Source organism: Podarcis muralis, chromosome 3, assembly GCF_964188315.1.
Source record: "Podarcis muralis chromosome 3, rPodMur119.hap1.1, whole genome shotgun sequence".
Taxonomy (NCBI): Eukaryota; Metazoa; Chordata; class Lepidosauria; order Squamata; family Lacertidae; genus Podarcis; species Podarcis muralis.
Window position 1 is genome coordinate 55,591,337 of NC_135657.1, and position 21,228 is coordinate 55,612,564.

At 39.0% G+C, this 21,228-nt stretch overlaps 1 protein-coding gene across 11 annotated transcripts in view; it reads left to right on the forward strand.

Annotated features, from left to right (window-relative positions):
• Nucleotides 1-21,228, forward strand: part of SYNE1 (spectrin repeat containing nuclear envelope protein 1) — a 270,851-nt gene that overhangs the window by 81,433 nt on the left and 168,190 nt on the right. For all 11 annotated transcript variants that reach the window (XM_077925894.1, XM_077925896.1, XM_077925887.1 and 8 more), the window contains 15 exons: nt 330-538; nt 1,210-1,318; nt 1,963-2,127; nt 3,668-3,835; nt 4,008-4,184; nt 5,088-5,228; nt 6,637-6,797; nt 10,377-10,524; nt 15,515-15,742; nt 16,360-16,458; nt 17,101-17,288; nt 17,420-17,543; nt 18,893-19,059; nt 19,717-19,870; nt 20,155-20,783. In XM_077925894.1, coding sequence (XP_077782020.1) covers nt 330-538; nt 1,210-1,318; nt 1,963-2,127; nt 3,668-3,835; nt 4,008-4,184; nt 5,088-5,228; nt 6,637-6,797; nt 10,377-10,524; nt 15,515-15,742; nt 16,360-16,458; nt 17,101-17,288; nt 17,420-17,543; nt 18,893-19,059; nt 19,717-19,870; nt 20,155-20,783 — 2,867 coding nt within the window. The remainder of the gene's footprint in view (nt 1-329; nt 539-1,209; nt 1,319-1,962; nt 2,128-3,667; nt 3,836-4,007; nt 4,185-5,087; nt 5,229-6,636; nt 6,798-10,376; nt 10,525-15,514; nt 15,743-16,359; nt 16,459-17,100; nt 17,289-17,419; nt 17,544-18,892; nt 19,060-19,716; nt 19,871-20,154; nt 20,784-21,228) is intronic.

Below are 21,228 nucleotides of genomic sequence, written 5' to 3' on the forward strand. Positions count from 1 at the left end.
CTGCAAGATTTTAAATACCTATGTGAGAAACTATGAGGTTATGTGTGAGCTTATTTATGTGAAAAGGCATTCATTCAGAATCAACAGCATGTATGTTTGTCATGTGAACTGGGCTCAAAATACTGCCAGAAACACAGAGTTAGTGTGCTTAGGATTTCAGCCTTAACTTCTCATACTTTAAATTATTATTGACTGTGACCTGACCTTTAGGTTTTATAACTTCATGTGTCAGTTTTATCTTCCATAGACGTGCAAATACCCGTAATGGAAGGTATATTACATCAAATATATTAATGGAGTTGGCAATCATTTTTCTTTTCTGCCTTCAGTTGTTCTTTGGCGAGAAAGGCTCCTTAGAGCTATGTGAGAAAAGATTGCATCTGATTAATGAATTGTGCTTGAAATTGCCTGAATCGGATCCACTTAGGACAATATCACAAAGTAGCCAGAAAAGCCTCAGTGAACTTAAATCCCTGGTTGCCAGCACCTACATGAAGCTAATGGATCACCCAGATAAATGGAAAGACTACAAGGACAGGTACGATTTGTCTGACAGTGGTAAAGACGTAATAAAACCTTGGTGGAGATAATTAGAAAAGCACTCCTGCTCATCATTTTGTTATGCCCAAATAAATATACAACTATTGAGAGGGTAACCTTTTTTTCTTTCTAGAGCTTCACTCCTGTAGGAGTAATATGTGGGCAGCTGTGGTCCCACAGTAGGCAGGGCTGGAGCCAAAACTTCATAGGCTTCCCTTCTATTTCTCTCTTTTGCCTGCCCTCTTCCTTCTCTCCCTTTCCCTCTCCCTCCCTTCCTTAGAGGTCCTAAACTGAACTTTTACATAGGGCTTTTAGAGTCCTAGGGCCCCAGATGATAAGCCCTAATATACAACAATACTCCTCTGGAGTAGAGGAAATTTTTCCAATCTTACATATATACAGTAATGCAGAATATAAAAGTATACCTAAGAGAAGTACAGGCTCTGCATTAAAGAAGGAGGATCAGGATGTTTCCAAAGTATATTCACCAGCTTTAAATGTTCCATCATTGAAAACATTTAACAGAGGCAATTTCCCTTCTAAACAGTCAGAAGCCTTTTGAGGTATAGTAAGTTCAAAATTTTATTCTTTTAGTTCCATTAAGATTTAGATAAATGACTATTGCTGTTTCCTTATTGGCTGTTGGTTGTTTATGTGGTTATGTTTCAGATTTTCTGAATTGGAAAGCTGGATTTCGTCAAGGGAAGCCCAGCTCAAGAAGATTAAGCATGGTGCCAGTGATACCACTAAATATAATCACTTTAAAACATCAATAGAGGTACATTTAGAATTATTGAAAATAAGATAGATGTTTTTGCTTGTAATACTAGCAGGATGAGTTCAGATAGTAGAAACTGAAAGTGCAAATAAGCTCTTTTCTGCTTTTGGCATTTTAGAGCACTGAATTGTGGTATAAACCACTGAGCCTCTTAGGCTTGCTGATCAGAAGGTCAGCAGTTCAAATCCCCACGATGGGGTGAGCTCCTGTTGCTCTGTCACAGCTCCTGACAACCTAGTAGTTCAAAAGCACGTCAGTGCAAGTAGATAAATAGATACCGCTGCAGCGGGAAGGTGAATGGCATTTCCGTGCACTCTGGTTTCTGTCATGGTGTTCCATTGCACCAGAAGTGGTTTAGTCATGCTGGCCACATGACCCGGAAAGCTGTCTGTGGACAAACGTCGGCTCCCTCGGCCTGAAAGTGAGATGAGTGCCACAAACCATAGTTGCCTTTGACTGGACTTAACCGTCCAGGGGTCCTTTATCTTTACCTTTATAGCAAATGTAAACAAGGTTATATAAACAATGGAATGTAAGAGAACTGGCTCTTCCTGGGTAAACAGAACCAAGTAGTGGGGCAACCCACAACTGTTGACTAAACTGTTTTGTTTGTGTTTCTAATTTCTGTATTAATTATATTTCAGGAAATTCAGCAAGAAACTTGCAAGCAAGGAGAAGTTATCAGCTGGTTGAAATCTAGGCTCACTGCCCTGTCTGAAGTTTCTTCAGAGAATGAAGCCAAAAAGCAAGAGGATGAGCTTTCCAGACTTTCAAGTGACTTTAAGAGCCTGTTAGCCTTGTTGATAGAGGTATAGTATCACTTCATTGTACTTATATGCCCTCTCTACGCTTGCCCATCATGATTGATTTGAGTGAGTCTGAGGTGAGAGGTTGGTTGGATTTAGGATGTGATGAACACTTCATTGCTTGAAGGGGTGATGCTCTGAAAGAGGTGGTAGTGTGGCTGCTTTCAAAATAAAGTGTGCTGGTCCTGGAGGCTTGTGAGAACTATTCCTTGTACATTCCACTCTTTTGGGGAAAGGTGCTAGAGAAGGTGATAGCTGTACAGCTTCAGACACTATTGGAGGAAATGGATTATTTGGACTCATACCACTGTGGATTCAGGAATGAATCAGCCTTGGTTGCCCTTGTGTATGACCTTTATCAGGAGAGAAATTGGGGGGTGTGGCCCTCTGCAGCTCTTGATAACATGGTATTGTATGGGACCAACTCTGCAAATTGGGAGTAAGGGGCACTGTATTAGAGTAGTTTGGCTCCTTTATACAGGGTCAGTTTCCAAGTGTTGTATTGGCTGACTATATCCTGACCACAGAGGTCTGTCCTTTCCCAGTGCTAGTTTAACATCTTCTGTGAATATGTGATATCATTGCTCAAAGAGCAGCATTGGCTGCCAAGATGATACTGAGCCAAGTGTAAGTTGTTGTTGTTGTTGGGGTGTTTTTGTCGGCTGACTTATAAATTCCAAAACAGCTTGAGACCTGGCTATCTGAAAGAATGCCCTTATTCATATGGACTGAACTGGTGCATGAGATCCCAAGATGCGGCCTCTGAGGTTGCGTATGAACTATCATACACTTGAAGCACACACACATCCAAATCATGGGAACTGTAACTTTCTGAGGGCTAAACTATAGTTCCCAGGGTTCTTTGAAATGGGTGCTTTAAATGTATTTTGTGTATGCAGCTTGAGAAGGCTTAGCCCTCACTGGGCTTTGGGGGGGGCTTCAGACACATACTTATTTTTTATTCTCCCTAAATATCCTTGGGGTTTCCCCTGAGCCTGCTAATACCTTCCTCATGTGCATTAATGATACCATTATGATTACATAAGGATCCCACTTGGAGGATGGGTTTGCTACTTCGTATATAAAATATGTACTAGTATGGAGTGGAAAGTCATTGAATGATGCCACTTCTGCAATTCATTTAAAAAATCTCTGAAGCTGAACTCGAAACAGGAAAAGTGAGACAGAGCAAATTCAGAAAGCATTAACCAAATGGAATGGAGGGAATCTACTCATACCTACTTTGCAGTGTGCTGTGGTCACAAAAGTAAAAACTTAGAAATAATAAATTTAATAGTTGGCAAAATCCAGCGTTTTGTGGTTTTTTTAATCATTAAAAGCAGGAATGGGTAACCTTTGGCCCTGCAGACGTTGCTGAACTACAACTCCCACCAGCCCCAGCATAAATGTTCACTGGCCAGTAATGGTGAAAGTTGTAGTTCAGCAACACCTGGAGGGCCAAAGGTTCCTCACCCCTGATTGAAAGTATTGATTCTCGACACTGAGCTGCTTCACGGAGTTTTAATGTTTCTCCTAACAATAGATTGAGAAAATGTTGAGTGCTGTAGGTGATTGCGTCCAGCACACAGAAGAGGTGAAAGTCAATCTGGAAGAACTGATCACAAATTCAAAAGAAGCTCAGGCAGAAGCTGATAAAATCTTAGAGGTTGAAAGCTTATTACAGGCTCAGCAACTCCTTCGGTATCACCAGGTAGGACAATAGCCCATATGTGAACCTTCACATGTTCCGGTAGTAAGCACTTTTATAGTCACCTCTTTCACTGCCACTTGTATATATATATACGTAGCTATGTGGCTATTTCTGTAGTGGGGGAATCAGTATGTCTACATCTGCTTCAGCCCTTACCGATGTTTTCTCCCAGCAAAAGACAAAGAGGCTCCATGAAAAGAGGCAAGATGTGCAACAGCAAATGGCCCGAGGTAAGCAGCTACAGATTGAAGGTGGTCTGTCACCCACTGTGCAAGAAGACCTATGGAAGTTGGAGAGTATGTTAGAAAACATGCAGCAATCTATGGATAAACGTGAAGATCAATTGCAGGTCAGTGTGTTATTCATGTAACTCCACAGAGAAACAAGAACAGTCCCCTTGTTTATGATTTAATTGCTCTATATTTAGTTGTTTTGTTTTGAGTTTGAACAATGTAATACATTTTCTTGTTAAACTTGGCCATTTTTTTCTGCTTGTGAAACACCAGCATCTCCACTTTGCACTTGTCTGCAGACACACAGACATTCCAGCTCCAGGGAGCTGTACAGTATGTGAGCTGTTGGCACAGGGCATAACTCAGGGAAACTCCCAAGTGTCAGAGCAAGGCAGTTATGCAAACCTTGAGCTTCTCTGACAAAGCACTAGGAAAGTTCCTTATTGGCATGAGCAGAAGATTAAACATATTCCTTTTATATACTCTATATACCTTCTTCTGGACCATGGGACTTACGTTAAAACTGTCCCAAGGTGGAGCTCCTAACTGTTTCATGGGTTGGGGGTGGTGGCTTACAGAGTGTGTATAAAGAAATTTTGCCTAAGCATCAATTCATGCAGATCATGATTCTTGCTGAGACAAACTCCGTGATTACACAGCTCCCTTGTTCTCAAGGCTTGGGAACTTTCTTGTGCCAGTGGCTCAGATGCAGCAGGGTTTTCTAGAGCCCTAAAAGCAAGCTTTTACAGGGCTTTTGCATAGCTGTGTCTGAACTGTGATTAGTGTCTATGGAGTATGAGTAGATGAAGTGCTAAAATAGATTGATTTTGCATGTTCAGAAGCTTGTTTTGCATTCTGAGTTGGAGAAGAACCTATCGGGGGAAATGGTGTTTGACTCATTATCATTTGAGCTAGACAAAATTAATATTTCAAACCAGGTCATTATCAACTTTGACAATATTGCTAGTAAATTGCAGGGCAGGCAAACTTTTTCTTTTACTTCTTTTTCTTTCTTGTAGCTCACTGTAAGCACATGGGAACAGTTTGAAAGGGACAAAGAAACGGTTGTAAAGTACCTTAGTCATGCAAGCTCTGCTCTTGAACGCATCTTAAGCTTTAGCAGCTTAGAGAGTTTGTCATCAGAACTAGAAAAGACAAAGGTATGTATGTTGCTGTACTTGGAATTTTACAATCATAATTGGTTCTATTTGCTATTGGTTCTTTTGCTGAGGATATATATCTTATTTTATTTCCTTGTTTTTGCCTTGGGCAACATCCTTGAAAATGTGCTATAGTATATTTTTCAAGAAAAAAACACACACATCACAATATTGGTCAACCTGGGCATAGCATCCATTATAAACAATTCCCATAGGTTCAGTAGAGTCCTGGTTTTCCTCTCTTTCTACAGTGGGGCACAGAATGCAGCAAAACAGACTATGCCAATTCCAAGTTAGTAATCTATCAGTCGGGCAGGATTTCAGGTAGTGGAAAACAGGCCCTGTGCACTTTGGGCAATCTTTGGCATGGTGGCTGCTGCATTGGCAGTGGGACTGAATTGTGGCTACCACCTCCAGTTCTGGTGCTGGTGTATAAAGCCCTACACAGCTTAGGACCAGGACACCTAAAAGAGCATCTTACCTCATCACTTACATACCCAACTGATCACTATGCTCTGCAGGAGAGGGACTCCTATAGATACTCTCTTATCCAAAGATATATTCTGCATGATGTTGGAATCGAGTCTTTAGTGTGGCAGCATCTGCCCTTTGGAATTGCCTCCCATTACATATCAGCCAAGAACTGTTTTTATATATGCCATTGCTTTAGATATGTTTCATTGTACAGGGTGGCTCAAAAGTAGGTATACTGCTTTAGAATCCATTTTCTTTGTTCTTGACTCAAGTTCTCATCATTCAAAGTATCAGGAAAGAAAAATGTTTGTTGTTTGTTTGTTTTTAAAAGTATACCTACTCTTGGGCCACCCTGTATTATGAAATCATTTTGAATTACTTCATAGGAAGTGATTCATAAAGGAAATAAATAATAACAATCCATTATTATTAGTTCCTTTCAAAAACCTATTTATATACTATACTATTTTGTAATCTGTTCTTTGGGGGTATTCCTCATCTAAACCAGAGATACTTGTACAGTGGTACCTTGGGTTAAGTACTTGATTTGTTCTGGAGGTCCGTTCTTAACCTGAAACTGTTCTTAACCTGAAGCACCACTTTAGCTAATGGGGCCTCCTGCTGCTGCTGTGCCAGCGCCGCACAATTTCTGTTCTCATCCTGAAGCAAAGTTCTTAACCCGAGGTACTATTTCTGGGTTAGTGGAGTCTGTAACCTGAAGCGTATGTAACCCGAAGTGTATGTAACCTGAAGCGTATGTAACCCAAGGTACCACTGTAGTAGTAATTTTATGAAGTGGTACTCTGGGAGTTCTTTTTTTACAAAGGTATCCACTCAAGATGAATAATGATCACTGCTTGACCAGTTGCTAACAATGTATCTCTAGACTTTCCCCACAAATATATTCTGTTCATAACTCCACACCTCTTTACAGGCACTTTCTAAGCAGACAGTAGCCATGGCCATGGAGGCTGAGACTCTTGTCAAGAAGTCTTTTGCAATACAGCTTGGTGAGAAGAACAAGCAAACCCTTCAACAGCAAGCAAAGTCAGTTCGGGAACAAGTTGAAAAAATGGAAGCTTCACTTGAAGAAGAGTATGTTCTTAAACAGTCATAGTATTATTTCCTTCCTGACACAAGAATTGTACATTTTGTTGTCTTATCAAAATGCGGTGTTTATTCACAACTGGCTTTGTAAACCTCAGCTTGTCATACAGCAGAAATTACCATGTAGTACTGAAAGAGTATAAACTACTACTTTGACTAACCAATACAGAAAATAGTAACTTGTCCCTCAATGCATTGTACCAAGAAGCAGATTCTCATTTATCAGTGGGACTCAATTCCATGCAAGTGACCTTAGAACTGCCATGCTAAGCTGCAATTATAAATCCAATTATGCATGTTCAAGCCAATTAATTTTAATGTAACTAAGCACAGTTAATTGAGCACAGAACTGAAGTAATATAATACACTTCAGTAACACACATAGTAAATTATTTAACTCAGGCAAGGATAAATGAATAGTGCCATATCCTAAAGTGCCTGAAGCCTTTAGAAGAAATGTATGCCTAGTTTTTAAAGTATTTTTCTTCATATTTTCCCAGTCTGTGTGCACTAGAATATAAAAATGTGCCTTTTTCCTCACTGAAGTTAAAACCCAGTTCTTTTTCTTGTTGCTAAAAATGATGCTTCATTGCAGTGGACTTTCAGCTCAAAGTTCTATTTTCTGCCTCATGTTCATTAACTTGGATCTGGCCTAATGGTCCAGTTTTGGAAATATTAGGACCAGTTAACATGTTATGGCAGTTACACATATAGCAACTTTTACACTGCTGCACGAGACAATTAAAATGATTTGCAGCCGTAATATGTAAACCACCAATTAATTCCAGCAGGGCTTTTGAATAAGCCATCAACATTCTTAAAAGGCCTTAAGGTGCAACCATGTTACAACTCACATTATTGGTTAACAAAAATCAAAATATCAGTGGTCACTTGCCAATTCACACATTCACTTCAATGTCCACACATTGCTCCAACGATTTATTCATACAAATGAACCAAAAACTTAAATATATCGCTGTTGCTGCCTTTCAGGGCTGATACATATATTTGCAGTGCCACAGCCCAAGGAGCTGCTCCCAAGAAGTGCTGCCCGGTTCTGTTGAGATCCTAGTTCATTTGGAAAATTCTACAAATCAATGCATCCATGGCATCATATAGTCCCAAAAGAGTTTTCAAGATTGAATCATCCTCACAACGCCTTTGTGGGAGAGTTCACTAATATTCCCATTTCATAGGCGAGAACCTGAGGCTGAAAGTTAGTGAGTTGTTCAAGGCAACCATTGATTTCATGCCTGGACAGAAATTTAAACCACATTACTTCTGATCTAAGTCCAGTGTTCTGTTCTCTGGAACATTACTTTTCAGAATGAACAGTATTCAATGATGCAGGCACAACGAAATAAATGTCATTTTTTTGCATTTGGCCTCTCATTATACCTTCCCTTTTTTCTGCTGGATAAATCTATGTAAATTTGTTTACCTACTTCATGGTTAATTTTCACTACCTTTAGAGAGGAGCTGCATTTTAGTAAGACAATATTGCCCCAGAAGTAATCATGGAGAATGCAATTTCATATGCTATTTGTTTTGTTATGAGTGGCTTCTTTCTTTCCATATTGCTCTTTTCTCTTTCTCCTAACACCAGTTATGAAATTTTTGAGTGGTCTTTATTCTTTCTTTCCCACAAGTAGAAAAGTTTCCTTCAGAAGACTTCTAGTGCCTTTTTTTTTTTTTTTTTTGCTTCCAGTGAGATGCTGTTTTTCAGTGCATGTTTTAACAGATGTAATGTAATTGATCTATGAACAAGGTGCAAGACAATCATAATTAAGGTGAAAAATATGCATGCATCTTCAACTGACTTTGACTTTCTCAGATATGTACTTACCCTAATGTATGGTTTATGTATATAGCTGTATGATTTGTAATGCACATTCATTCTTTGCAGCCTCACAGATTGCCCTGCTCCTTGTGCCCAATTTGCCTCAGTTCAGCTAACAATAGACTTGTCTTCCCAAATAAGATAGAAAATGTACGCCATCAGTTGTAAAGAAATCCAGTCATATTCCTTTGGAACTGATGGGTTTTGCAAGATTGAAATTTGCCCAGAAAGGACATCCAGCACAACAACAACAACAAAAGTTGGTAGAATGGGTTTTAGGCTACTACACATCAAGCATTATTTGTTGAGAAGCATTCTCCCTCTTTTCTAGAACAGTTGTGGCATGAGCACAATCACACAGGGATGCTCTTAATGAAGCATGTTACACACCTGGTGGTGGGAGGGAGTGGTAAAATGGTAGCTATGAATGAACAGAAGTGGAACAAAGGAAATGCACAATAGAGATCGAGGGAACTACATTACTATGGAAAAGTAATGTGATAAGAATGACCATGAACTCTTGAACAGTGAACAGGAGCCATTTCAAGGCCTTGCTCAGTAGCTCTGAGTAATCTGAGATTTCATCAGATATTGTACACATGCTCTCCAAGATTTACTCCAAAACCTTAATCCACAAATGTTTTTTAAGGGAGGGGAAGAATAGAAAGCTAATATCCTAAGGGTGCCAGAGCAGATCTGCTGCAACTGTGTGAGCATCAAATAGGTACATGCACTAAATAGCTGCAATGCTGCATTGAATACCAAGGTGCAGAGTAGGTAGGTAGGAATATGCACATGTTCAAAAACCTCTTCTCTACATTTTGTCTTGGTTTCATGGTAAGTCACATCTCCTCAGAACTTCAGTTAATTTGAATGGCTCTGAGTGGCGTTCATAGGTTCCAAATTTTTAAATGGCTAAGTCCCTAATTATAATAAACCTATTTTAAAAATCATTCTTAGGTTCTCTTGGCAATGTTGTAGGTGCTACAGGGTAGCTTCTTGCCAGACTGCTTTTGCTATACGTCTTAAAATCACACATGAGAAGTTATGCTAATTCACACAACTTTTTAGGAGAGGGAAGTAGCCAAGCAACTCCCACACTAAAGGACCCCTGACCATTAGGTCCAGTCGTGATCGACTCTAGGGTTGCGGCACTCATCTCGCTTTATTGGACGAGGGAGCCGGCGTACAGCTTCCAGGTCATGTGGCCAGCATGACTAAGCCGCTTCTGGCAAACCAGAGCAGCGCACGGAAACGGCATTTACCTTCCCGCCAGAGTGGTACCTATTTATCTACTTGCACTTTGACGTGCTTTCGAACTGTTAGGTTGACAGGAGCAGGGACCGAGCAACGGGAGCTCACCCCATCGCGGGGATTCGAACTGCCGACCTTCTGATCAGCAAGTCCTAGGCTCTGTGGTTTAACCCACAGTGCCACCCGCATCCCTACAAAATATAGTAGGCAAGTCCTAGGCTCTGTGGTTTAACCCACAGCGCTACCCGCGTCCCTTAACTCCCACACTACTGAGGTAATATAAGGGCAGACTCCTAAGGTGCTATAACTTTTATAAAACCTGTAAACCGACATTTGAAATATGCTTTTTAAAAATTAATAAAAATGGCATGCTATTATGTAAGCATTTTCAGCAAACTGGAGATGTAAGAAAATGGGCATAGTTCAACAGTAACAAACTGTTTATTTTTTCTACTAAATATGGTTGATTTTAGTATTAAAACCATGGAAATGGTGAAAAACAAGTGGGATCATTTTGGCAAAAAATTTGAAGCTTTGTCCATCTGGATCACTGAAAAAGAAAAAGAGCTGGATACCTTGGAAACAACATCGTCCTTGGATATGCAAATCAGCCAAGTTAAGGTGATTGGTTCGCATTATATTTAGCATTAAAATACTGCTCTCTCTCTCTCTCCTCCTCTAGAAAGCTTCAAAAGAGAGGAAAATGCTTTTATCTGATTTCACAGCTGCAAAGATGTAAAAAAGAATGTATCACACTTTGAGACAAAGATACTAAGGTTTTGCAGGAGGTGTGCCCCCCCCCCCCCCAGAGTTGAATTTACACTCAGACCTAATGGTGTGAATAGATAGATATATTTTCCATTAATATTCTTTACCTGCAAAATATCCTCATGGTATATTTTCACAGAGTGTATAATGTTTTATATCGTGCTATGTATTGCAGCCAGTGGCTACAGTAATTTATTCCAGTATGGTAGATAATTTATGATTTTTGTGTATCTTGTTTCTCAAATAATGCTGAAATAATAAAGCAACTACTGGGCTCAGCAGCTTCTGTACTCAAACCTTTGCTACATACTCTGAATTCTTTTTGTCATATGCTAGGTTCTGTTTTCTTTTTCCAGGTACATTAATAAAATACGTATCAGATGCACATAGTATCTTCAAGTGCTCCTTAATTGTGAACAAGAAAAAGTTGCCCATTTCAGAGGATTGTTTTTATTTCTATGCCATTTTGTTGCAAATGCACAAACACACAAACATATTTTCAACTCTCTCTTTATCTCAGTGGCAAATAATTCAGCTGAAAGCTATGCCTTTATTATGTGATTGGAATCACACACCCCCAAACAGATGGCTAGAACTTATAATCTTTTGTAGGATGGTGGTTCCTAGATTTAAAAACAACGACACTTGCAACCAAGGATTTACTAGCATCATAAGAGTAAACAGTAAAGCATGGCAGTGCTTGATGACCACTTTTGCACCATGGGGGAATAGAAGTGCAAGCTACTCCCTCTGCAATGTCTTATATGTGGTGTCAGGTCCGGTGAAGTTCACCATTCTCGATGGATTCTGGGGTTAATGTGTCCCAGAAATGAAAATATCATTTTTATTTTTATTTTTCTTCCATTGAGCATTTTTGCTTAGAGTTTCAAGCTTACAGCTTGAGGTCTACTCTATTCAAGTCCTTTTAAGTTTCTTGAAAATCAGTGGTGCTTAAGTGCTCCTGTTTCATGAATAGCAGAAGATCTGAGCCAAATAAATAAATAAATCTTAGGCAAGTTTCTTAGCTTGTACTGTGGCTCCATTTCATTCTATCAGAAGGCATTTTAAAAGTAGTCCATTACTCTCTTTTTTCTGTATTCTGAAATACATATTTGATAAAACTTTCTGAAATCAGAACATAAGCTGTAGAAAAGTGTCATTTAATTTCTATGCTTAAATATGAAAATGAGTACATCCGCCATGTCTTAAAACAATGGGGAGGGATACTCTTTAAAACTTACAGTAGCAAATTATCCTAATTACTACAAAAATGTATGTACTGCAGTTTTATGTTATCTGTTTTTATTTGTTAAGGAATAGATTTCATGGGAAATATTTTTTCCAAACCAAAATATCTGGATAATATACAATATTACAATTTCAATTACAAATCACATATTACGTCTTTTGCAAATACTGTTTTGTGGTGGTGATGTTTTGGTTCGTGTTGGTGTGTGTTAATGGCCCAGCTTGCATGTCATGTTAAACCGTAGTTAGTTTAATTATTGTTTAGTGCAAATGAGCAGCATGTCAAGGCACACTTTTCCAAAGTCCCTGCTTCACTTCTCCTGCGCTCGTTTCCTTGGCTGTACCAGAAGCAGCAAACCACAAGTCTGGGCTTGTTTCTCTCTGAACGAACTACGTGTGGTAACCAAGATTTGTTAATGGCTTGCTGCTCATGGTTGGGGGGAAACAACCACAAGCTCAGGGTCAGCTAACATGACAAGGTAGGGATTATGCTTCGTTGTTGCCAGTACAATGTAGCCTAGTGAAGTAGGGACTTTGGGGCCATTTATGCTTTCGTGCAATGTGCATTGCCATGCTGGCTGGGGTTGATGGGAGTCTAAAACATCTGGATGGCATTGAGTTAGCAAAGGTGTGTGTAACATAATAAGTGAACACAGTGATTGTGTGGTAGTATTTATATGTTTGTTCTTGTCGGTGTCCCTATATGAGTTGGTGTATCCTTTATATATTTTCAACTGAATTACAGAAGATAAATAAATATTACTAAATGTTGAGATATTTTGAGAAAAATGCATTAAAAGAGAAATATAAACACACAAAATTGAACAAGGACAGAAATAATAATACAGAAATAATTAAACTAGTTAAGTGGATGTCTAAACTTCAGGTTCAAACTTACTGCTGTTCTTCTAGGTCACATTCCTAGAATAAGGGTGTATATAAGCATGTGACTTCGTTCACTTGGTTTAGTCATCTGAAGCTTGTTTGTTGCTTCTCGTTGCATGTGCCAAACTGTGGTATTGATAATGCATTTGGGGAGACAGATATGTAAATAATTCTCCTCTAGTAAGGTGGTTCTGTTTGATCGTCATTAACACCATTCTAACTGCAAGAATCTGAGACAAATATTGGTTAGCAACATAAGGAGGGCCAACTGGAGATCCAGACAGTGATTTTACGTGACATCCTGCTCTTGTTCTGGATTACAAATGCCAAAGTATAACATATTTGCACCTTGCGTCAATTGTGAAGGGCATATGCATGTCTCAAATGTAACTTTCCTCTTTATAATACACAAAAAATGTAAATGAGAAAGGATTGGCCTCTTCCATTCAGTGTATATGAAAAGGTAGCACACATAGGGTATGTGCATCTGTGCTCAGTTCTACTATAGAACTGGATTTCACCTTTTCTGCTTTGGAGGGGACAACAGCAATTAGCACCATAACCTGACAACTGTGGACATATGCACTCTATAAGGCAATATAGTTTTTTTCTAGGAAAAGCCAAAAGTCAGAATCAAGGCAAAAAAAAAAAAAAAAAAAAAATAGAAAGCAAGTACAGTAAGTACACAAGAAATGTATGTATGTGAAGATTTATTCTGCTTTGCATAATATAATGTGGTTCATATTAAACAATACAGTAATATATAAACAGCACACTATTATCATATCAAAGTTATGTTTTATTGCATTTTAATACAATAAAACGTACTTTTAAATATAAAGGTTTGGAGCATAAAATGCTTCTTTGTTCATGTAAGGGAGCAACCCATCCACATCATTTCTTAAGGGTTACCGATGACCGGATTTTGGAGAGTTCAGGGTGCTGAAAAGGGAATAGTGTGAGAAACTCTCCTTCCACTCTTCCAGGAGTGTAAGTTAGCATCCAAACCACACTGTTCGTTATATTTTCAAAATTCCTCTGATGAAGTGAATTTTCCCTCAAAGGGTTTTGGGCATTAACAGTAATTCAAGAAGCCTTTTTAAAGAACACTATATTTAATTGCATTGTGAACTCCTAGAAGAGAAAGACATATTATATATACATCTCTTGTGCACCTATTGTCATTGCCTTTTGTTTTATATTGGTTTTATACCATTTTAACTGTCATGGCTTCCTCCAGAAAATCCCAAGAACTGTAATTTGGAGGCACTGTGAGAGTTATGTTTGAGAGCAGTATTCCCCTCACAAAAGTATAGCACCCTGTGGTTAGAGAACTAAAGTTAGATCTTTTTAAGCCTGCCATGAGGTTAGCTCAGTTGGTTAGAGTGTAGTGCTAATAATGAAAAGGTTGCTGGTTCAATACCCGTAAGGGACAGCTGCATATTCCTGCATTCCAGCATTCCAGGGGGTTAGACTATATGGTCCTCAGGGTCTCTTCCAACTCTATGATTACACACACACACACACACACACACACACACACACACACACACACACACAGTTACCTGGATTGTTTTTCTGTGGAACAAAATGAGCCCATAGCAAAATGCCCACAATCCCTTCTGCTTCTCAGATGCTTAACAGAATCACTAGGTGAAAGAGGATAAATGGATAATTTCATGTTAGCCTGGCTGGGCACATAAACCAGGAGAAACGCCAATAGTTATTGTCACAATAATGGTTGGTAGGCAGGAGTCCAAAAGCCACCTACACTCTCCATTTATTGCTGCATGTTAGAAGATGAGTGGGGGAGTAAGATTATATAACAGCTACCTGCTTTACAGAAAGATGAAATATTTTGGCTACAATAGCAGTCAGAGTGTTTCCCACAGGACATGTGAAAATACTGACAAACGATAGCCTGTTATAATTTGATTAATTCCAAATGCATACCTGGAAACTTAAATCTGTTGAATTGTCATGGAATCCTCTTAAATATTGACTTCATAATTTTTCTGACTTGCTATGGGGGAGGCACGATGTTTTCTAGCAGAAAAACTAGTAAAAGTCCATTATTGTTTAACGTGATCTGCATATTAAAAATCAAATGGTTAAATAGTTACTGATAATGCAGTGCTGTGATATATGCCCAGTGCTTTTTTTCTGGGGGGGACGCAGGGGTACACATACCCCTAAACATTTTGAGAATCTAAGTTTGACCTCATTGAGGGGCAGTTTTTCAATATGAGTAGGAAAATGAGACTAAACATTTTTTATATTTTTATATTTTTTATATTTTTATATTTTATATTTACATTTTTATATTTTTTATAGAAAAAAGCACTTTATATTCCATACATATACCACAGCACAATATTGCCATTAACAATTTAACTACTGAGTTTGTAATATATTGATCATGTTAAAACTTTAATTGTCTTTCACTGTTTTTCATGCTACAAAGCAATATAACTATTTGCAATGGAGGGCTGCTTGCTCTCCATAGAGAGAGTCCCGTGCATTTGTGAATCATTCACCATCCATCTGCAGCTGCTATCTGGAACAATTTAAATTGGTTTCATGTGGTGGCTGCAATGTGTGAAGTCTCCCAAGAACAAATGTAACTAACTCCTATATATGTGCATGGCTCGCCGGAAAGCAATAAACACATGCTATAGATTCTTTACGTACAAATTTATTTGCATTTTAGGTCATTATTAAAGAAATAGACGACAAGGAAAATGAAATCCCAAGCTTAGAAAAGGATGCTCAGTCATTTTCTCAGTATCTTACATCTGGAGAATCAGCACATATCAAAGCCAAGTTGACACAGATCAGAAGGTATTGGGAAGAACTCCGGGACCGTACACAGCATCTGGAAGGATCAGTAACTGGAAAGGCATCAGTACAGCAAAAATTTGAAGAAAACTTTGCAAAGGTAGACACCGTAAACTTGTTCTGTCATTCAAAAGAGAGTGGCCATTAAATGTACTGTCAGGGAAGACCTCAGAAAGTGCACTTAAAAGAAATACTTTCTGTTGTACACACTTGAATTAATGGGGTATTTTGTACGCATGAGTTGCAATCCTCTGCGGGTAATGTAATGCTAAAACTAGACTAAAACCAAGATGAACTAGACTGATCTGCCTGCAGAACAGAAAGTGTCGCCATATTTTTTATACTATCCATTCTGGTTGGGGATATGGACTGTAACACTGTTTATGTCTACTCAGAAGTAAGCCCCACCAACTTCAGCTGGACCTAGTCCAGTTACGGATGTAAGGTTTTCCTCCCAAGAGTTGGATGCAATGCTAGGCCTACTCAACAGAGTACATCTGTTGAAATTAATTGACATGACTAACATAGGTCCATTAATTTCAATGTGTCTACTCTGAGTAGAACTTAGTTGGCTGCAGCCCAGAGCTTTCTACCTTGAGCACAATTTTCTGGAGTGAGGGTACCGGTGGGATTTCCTACCAAATAAGTATGCATAGATGTGTAGATCTTTGTAACTTTGTAAATCTTTAGTACTTTTTCTTAATTTTTCTGGTTTAGGCCCAAGAGGAGCTGTGCAGATATGAAGGAAAACTGGCAGAGTCTGATACTTCATGCTGTTCCTCAGCAGAGACTTACAAGGCCCTTCATAATGTTACGGTAAATATATATAAAGTTTGTTACCTAGTTTCATGTTTAGCATGGAAGAGGTATTTGTACTGGCTGTAGCCAACATTCACCCAACTGAAGAAATCTTGGTTGAACATTACTTCTGCAATCAGCAACCTTGGTGTTGTGGGGGCAAGAGAGAAGGCCCATCTGTTTTAAACAAGCGTGAGCAGGGGTGGCCAACAGGACTAACAGAATAGGTGGGGGAAAGTTAGCTTTAAAAGATATTATTTCAGTTCCACCCAGTAACACTACTGCCCTAAGACAGTCTTAAGAAGGCTAATCAGAAAGCTGTAAGTGTTGCAGGGAGGCATTCCCCCAATTCAGCCTTCCAGAAAAAATAAAATATGACAACAGTTGCCTTTTGTCCACAGCATAGTAGTGTTACTACAGATAGTTTTGCATGATGTGGTGCCACCATCAATAAAGCCTTATAACCTCTATGTATCAGCCTGGGTTGAGCAGTTATACAACCAGCCAAGCCTGAACACCTTCTGGCATTACTGCACTTGAGGATGAGTTAAATAAAGCCATGGCATAATTAGTTCTACTACTTTTTAGCTATGTGCAAGACAATGTGAGGGCCACGGGGTTGGTAATTGTCTTCTCTTTTGTTGTGTTGAATTAAATAAGGATCTCTGTCAAGTTCTGGAAAAAATGAACCAAACACTGGCCTCTCTGTCATCTGGTTCTCGCAAGATCATGAATAAAGAAAAAGTCGCCCAGGATGTTTTGATGCTTCAGCAAAGACATGAAATGGTTTTGAGACAAGCTAAAGATAGACAGGCCTCGCTAGAGGTTCACCTAGCACAGTGGCAGAGGTGAGAAAAGCACTGTGTGATATGCAGGCAGAAAAAATATCTGCAGCTGTCTCCCAGCTTTTGGTTTCATGGGACTTGAACTGATGAGCTCTTTTTTATTATTATTATTATTTTTGGCTGTGTTCTGGTAGACAGGAGAAGGAGCTCTCCGCCTTCACGATTTGGCTAGAAAGGTGTGAAGCTGCAGCCAGACCTTCAGAGCAACATGTTTCTGCTGACAGAGTCAAAGTGGAAAGTGAGCTGCAGTTAGTCCAAGTAAGTTTTGTGGGTTGGCATAGGTTGCTTGCATTGTTCTTGGAGGTTATACTGGGAAATAATTACATGCTATTATTGTTTTACAAAACAATGTGTAGACCTGCAACTCGTGGCAGCTTTCCACTGAATGCTTGAAAGGAGCTAAGCTTAAGGCATAATTTTAAAATCTGCTCACTGAAACGAGCTCAAGACATAGGGCTGTATTCAACATACTGCTAAGCAAGCAATTCCGTAATGCAAGGATTTCTGCTTGTGCAACAGAATACACACACATACTATATCTGTTATGGGGTCCCCCAACCATCCAGAGCAGATTTGAGGAGGACATGGGGTGAATTCAGAGGGAGCAGAGGGGCGGAAGTCCCATTGCACTAGCAGTAATCTTTGTGCTGACAAAAATTAGGTACTGATTTTCCCAGTTTCTGGAAGGCCTGAAGCGAACACAATTGCTGGTCCATTAAGCTGAATGCAACCCACCAGGGTCTCAGCAAAGCTCTTGTTTGACTGCCTATGTGGGACCGCCAAAAGAAGTGTTTGGGTTAGTAGCCACACGTTGTGTACACCTTGCCTCAGTAACATATATGATGCCTACAACAGTTTCTCTGGTTTGCAAATATGCTCATGGATTCAAAACCATTGGTGATCCTGTGCATGGTAAATGAATTTAACAGATCATCTGCACACATAAAATGTCAAATGCAACATCTTATATCAAATGTCACCACCATTCAAAACTCAGCATCCTTTTCTGATTACTTTTCACCCAAATTGCAGTGACATATACTTTCATGTTGGTGAAACCAACATGGAACCAAATTCTGTAATATATTTCAGTGTGAGATCAGCTCTGTGTTGTCATGCTTTTGGCAAACCAGATTTGTTACAGTTGCCAAACATGTTGGAGGCCTCACAGCAGTTAAAAATCAATCCTAGCAATGGCACCCTTTGTTTCGAGCCACCCTGAGAATTTCAGTAAGCATGGTTTCCCATTGCTCTCAAACTAATGTTTGTCGTTTCTATTTGCTATAATTGATTTCTAGATATTTTTGGTGTTTTGTTTTGTTTTTACTTTTTCTAAATCTAAAATAATTATATTTGAATTTGAATTTTGTTGTTAGAATTTTCTTTATACATTTCCAGTATTGTTTTAAGGAAACTAATTCAGGACAACATTCAGCAATGAGCACTGAGACTTGCATAATAAATTCAGTCAATTGCAATGCCTCGTTAAATACTGCAAAATTAAGTCACTTACAATTTAACTTTCTCTAGATGTCTTTGGTTCAAAGTTATAATTATAATATTTACATATTAAAGGGTTGACACTAAGATATATATTTGTTTCTCAGGATTTGCAATCTGATATTGCATCCTATGCTTCATTGTATACCAGCCTACTGCAGTTAAATGAATCACTATTTAAAACAAGTTCCAGCGAAAGTGTGAAAACACTTAAAAAAGACTTGGAAGACTTAGATAGAAGATGGAAAACTCTACCTCAGATAATTAACAAAAGGTTTGTGTTTCTGTTTAAATAGCAGCTCTTTACTGGCAAACAGATGCTGATCACTGACAGAATGCAGAATGCCACAAGTTAATGTGTCAAATGTAATGGAAATCACACACTGGGCTATGTTGTTTGATGAGGACTAAAGTGGAGAGTACAACAATCCAAGAAACCCATATGTACAATCACTGGCATTTTTCTGTCTTCTGCATGGAAGACATCCAGCTCTGAAGTTCAAGACAATGTCTACTTTGAGCAACAGAGTAGGTTATAGGAACTGCTTTATACAACCTCAATGTGGGGATCATTCACTTGGTCAGCTCCCCAACAAAGGTTTATTTGAGAATGCACTCTGAAAGAGAAGATGTTATGAGATTGTTTTCCTTTTGAGTGATACATCTTTCTATTTACTGTGTCAACTCTCCTACTTGACTGTGCCCCTGCAGGGATGAGCCATGCAAAATTTGCGTTTGATTAGCTGTACCTGTTTATCATTATTTCCCACAGCTCTGTTTTTTATTCCCACATAGAGGATTGTGCTGTACAGTACATTACTTACATAATTGAATATGTAACATTCTTTTATTGCATCCTTAACTAAACAAAAAACAAAAAACCTGACCAAGTCAAGATAAAAATGAAAATGTTAATTTCAACATCTTCCAGGATAAATTTCCTCCAGTCTGTTGTTGCTGAGCATAGACAGTACGATGAGCTACTCCTCAGTTTTTCTGACTGGATTAAGCAATTTCTTGGTAAACTACATGCTACATCTGAAATAAATACAGCTGATCAACAGCCTGCTGTATGTCACAATAAGGTAAATTCAGTGACATCTTTATGACATTTCTGGGTCACTTCTGGGTCTGGTATGATGTGTGTATACATGGTTGTGCACATATTGAATGCTCGTAAATGGCAGGCTGCCTGTAATAAAAGAAGTTGTACAGAATTTGGGGGGTGGGGGAGGAAACAAGCAGAAATTTAGTAACATCAAATGACTTTATCAAATTTGCTGGCAGTGCTAAGCAAGGCTTATGCCAAGAAGAGGTGTTTTCCTTTTGCTTTATAACACTTTTTATTTCCTACCCTTCATCTTAACAGGAACACAGAATGGAAGTGGAAGGAAAGTTCAAAGAACTACAGAGTCTGAAGAGTCATGTTGAAAAGCTGTGCTCTTTCAGTCGGCCAGAAGATCACAGTGTGTTCCAGAATAAGGCTGAAGACTGTCTCCAGCTGTATCAAGAGGCCAGTCAGGTAATTAGCCGCAGGCAAGATGTTTTGCCCCACATTAAGGCCTTCTTAGAGCTTCATACTGCTGCATCACAAGTTCTTCACCATTTGAGGCACATGGTAGAAACTACTGGAAACATGGACAAGTCTAAATCCGAAGTGCTGGAGAAGGAATTGAGTGAGGTTATTCAAGATGTCAGCAAACTGGAATCTACAGCAGCCAGTTTAGATACATCCCTTACTAAAGCACAATATCATTTAAAACATGGAAGCTCTGAGCAAAGAATCTCCTGCAGGAGTATCGCTGACAATATCTGCATAGAATTAGAGTATGTCCAGTCTTTGCTGGGAACGAAGCAGAGTGAAGCAGAAGCCCTGGGAGCTCTGCACAGGTCTGTCATGGAACGCAAAGAACAGCTCTTAAAAAGCATTGAAGATATCGAAGAAAGGGCTGACAAGGAAGGACTGAATGAACCAAGCCTTCAGGAAGTTCAGCAAAGGTAAAACAAAAAGGAATGCATGCATCACATGAGGATAACTCTCTCAACTGGTTCTTAACTCATTTCACTTACTAAGATTGTGTATTGAGTCAAAAAAGCTTTTTTATTTTTTGCTGTCTGGTGTCGTTGACCTGATTTATAATCTGTAAGTTGTGGGTCTTAGTCCAAAGAATTGGAACTGACATGGTTGTATCAATAGGGCTTGGTTTTAAGGCAATGGATCTTGTGCTATATTCTGAGTGGAAGCTCAAAGCATGTAGGTATGTGTAGCAGTCAGTAGGCTTCCATTATAAGATGATACTGGTCTAGGTTGAGGTTGATGGTGCGGTGGAGTTGTTAGTTTTAGCCCTTCATCCTTTTTCTTGATGAAAGTAATAAGGTTAATTGTCAAAACAATAGATATTTTATATGCCAAATGCTTAAGACATACATATTTGTATGGAAC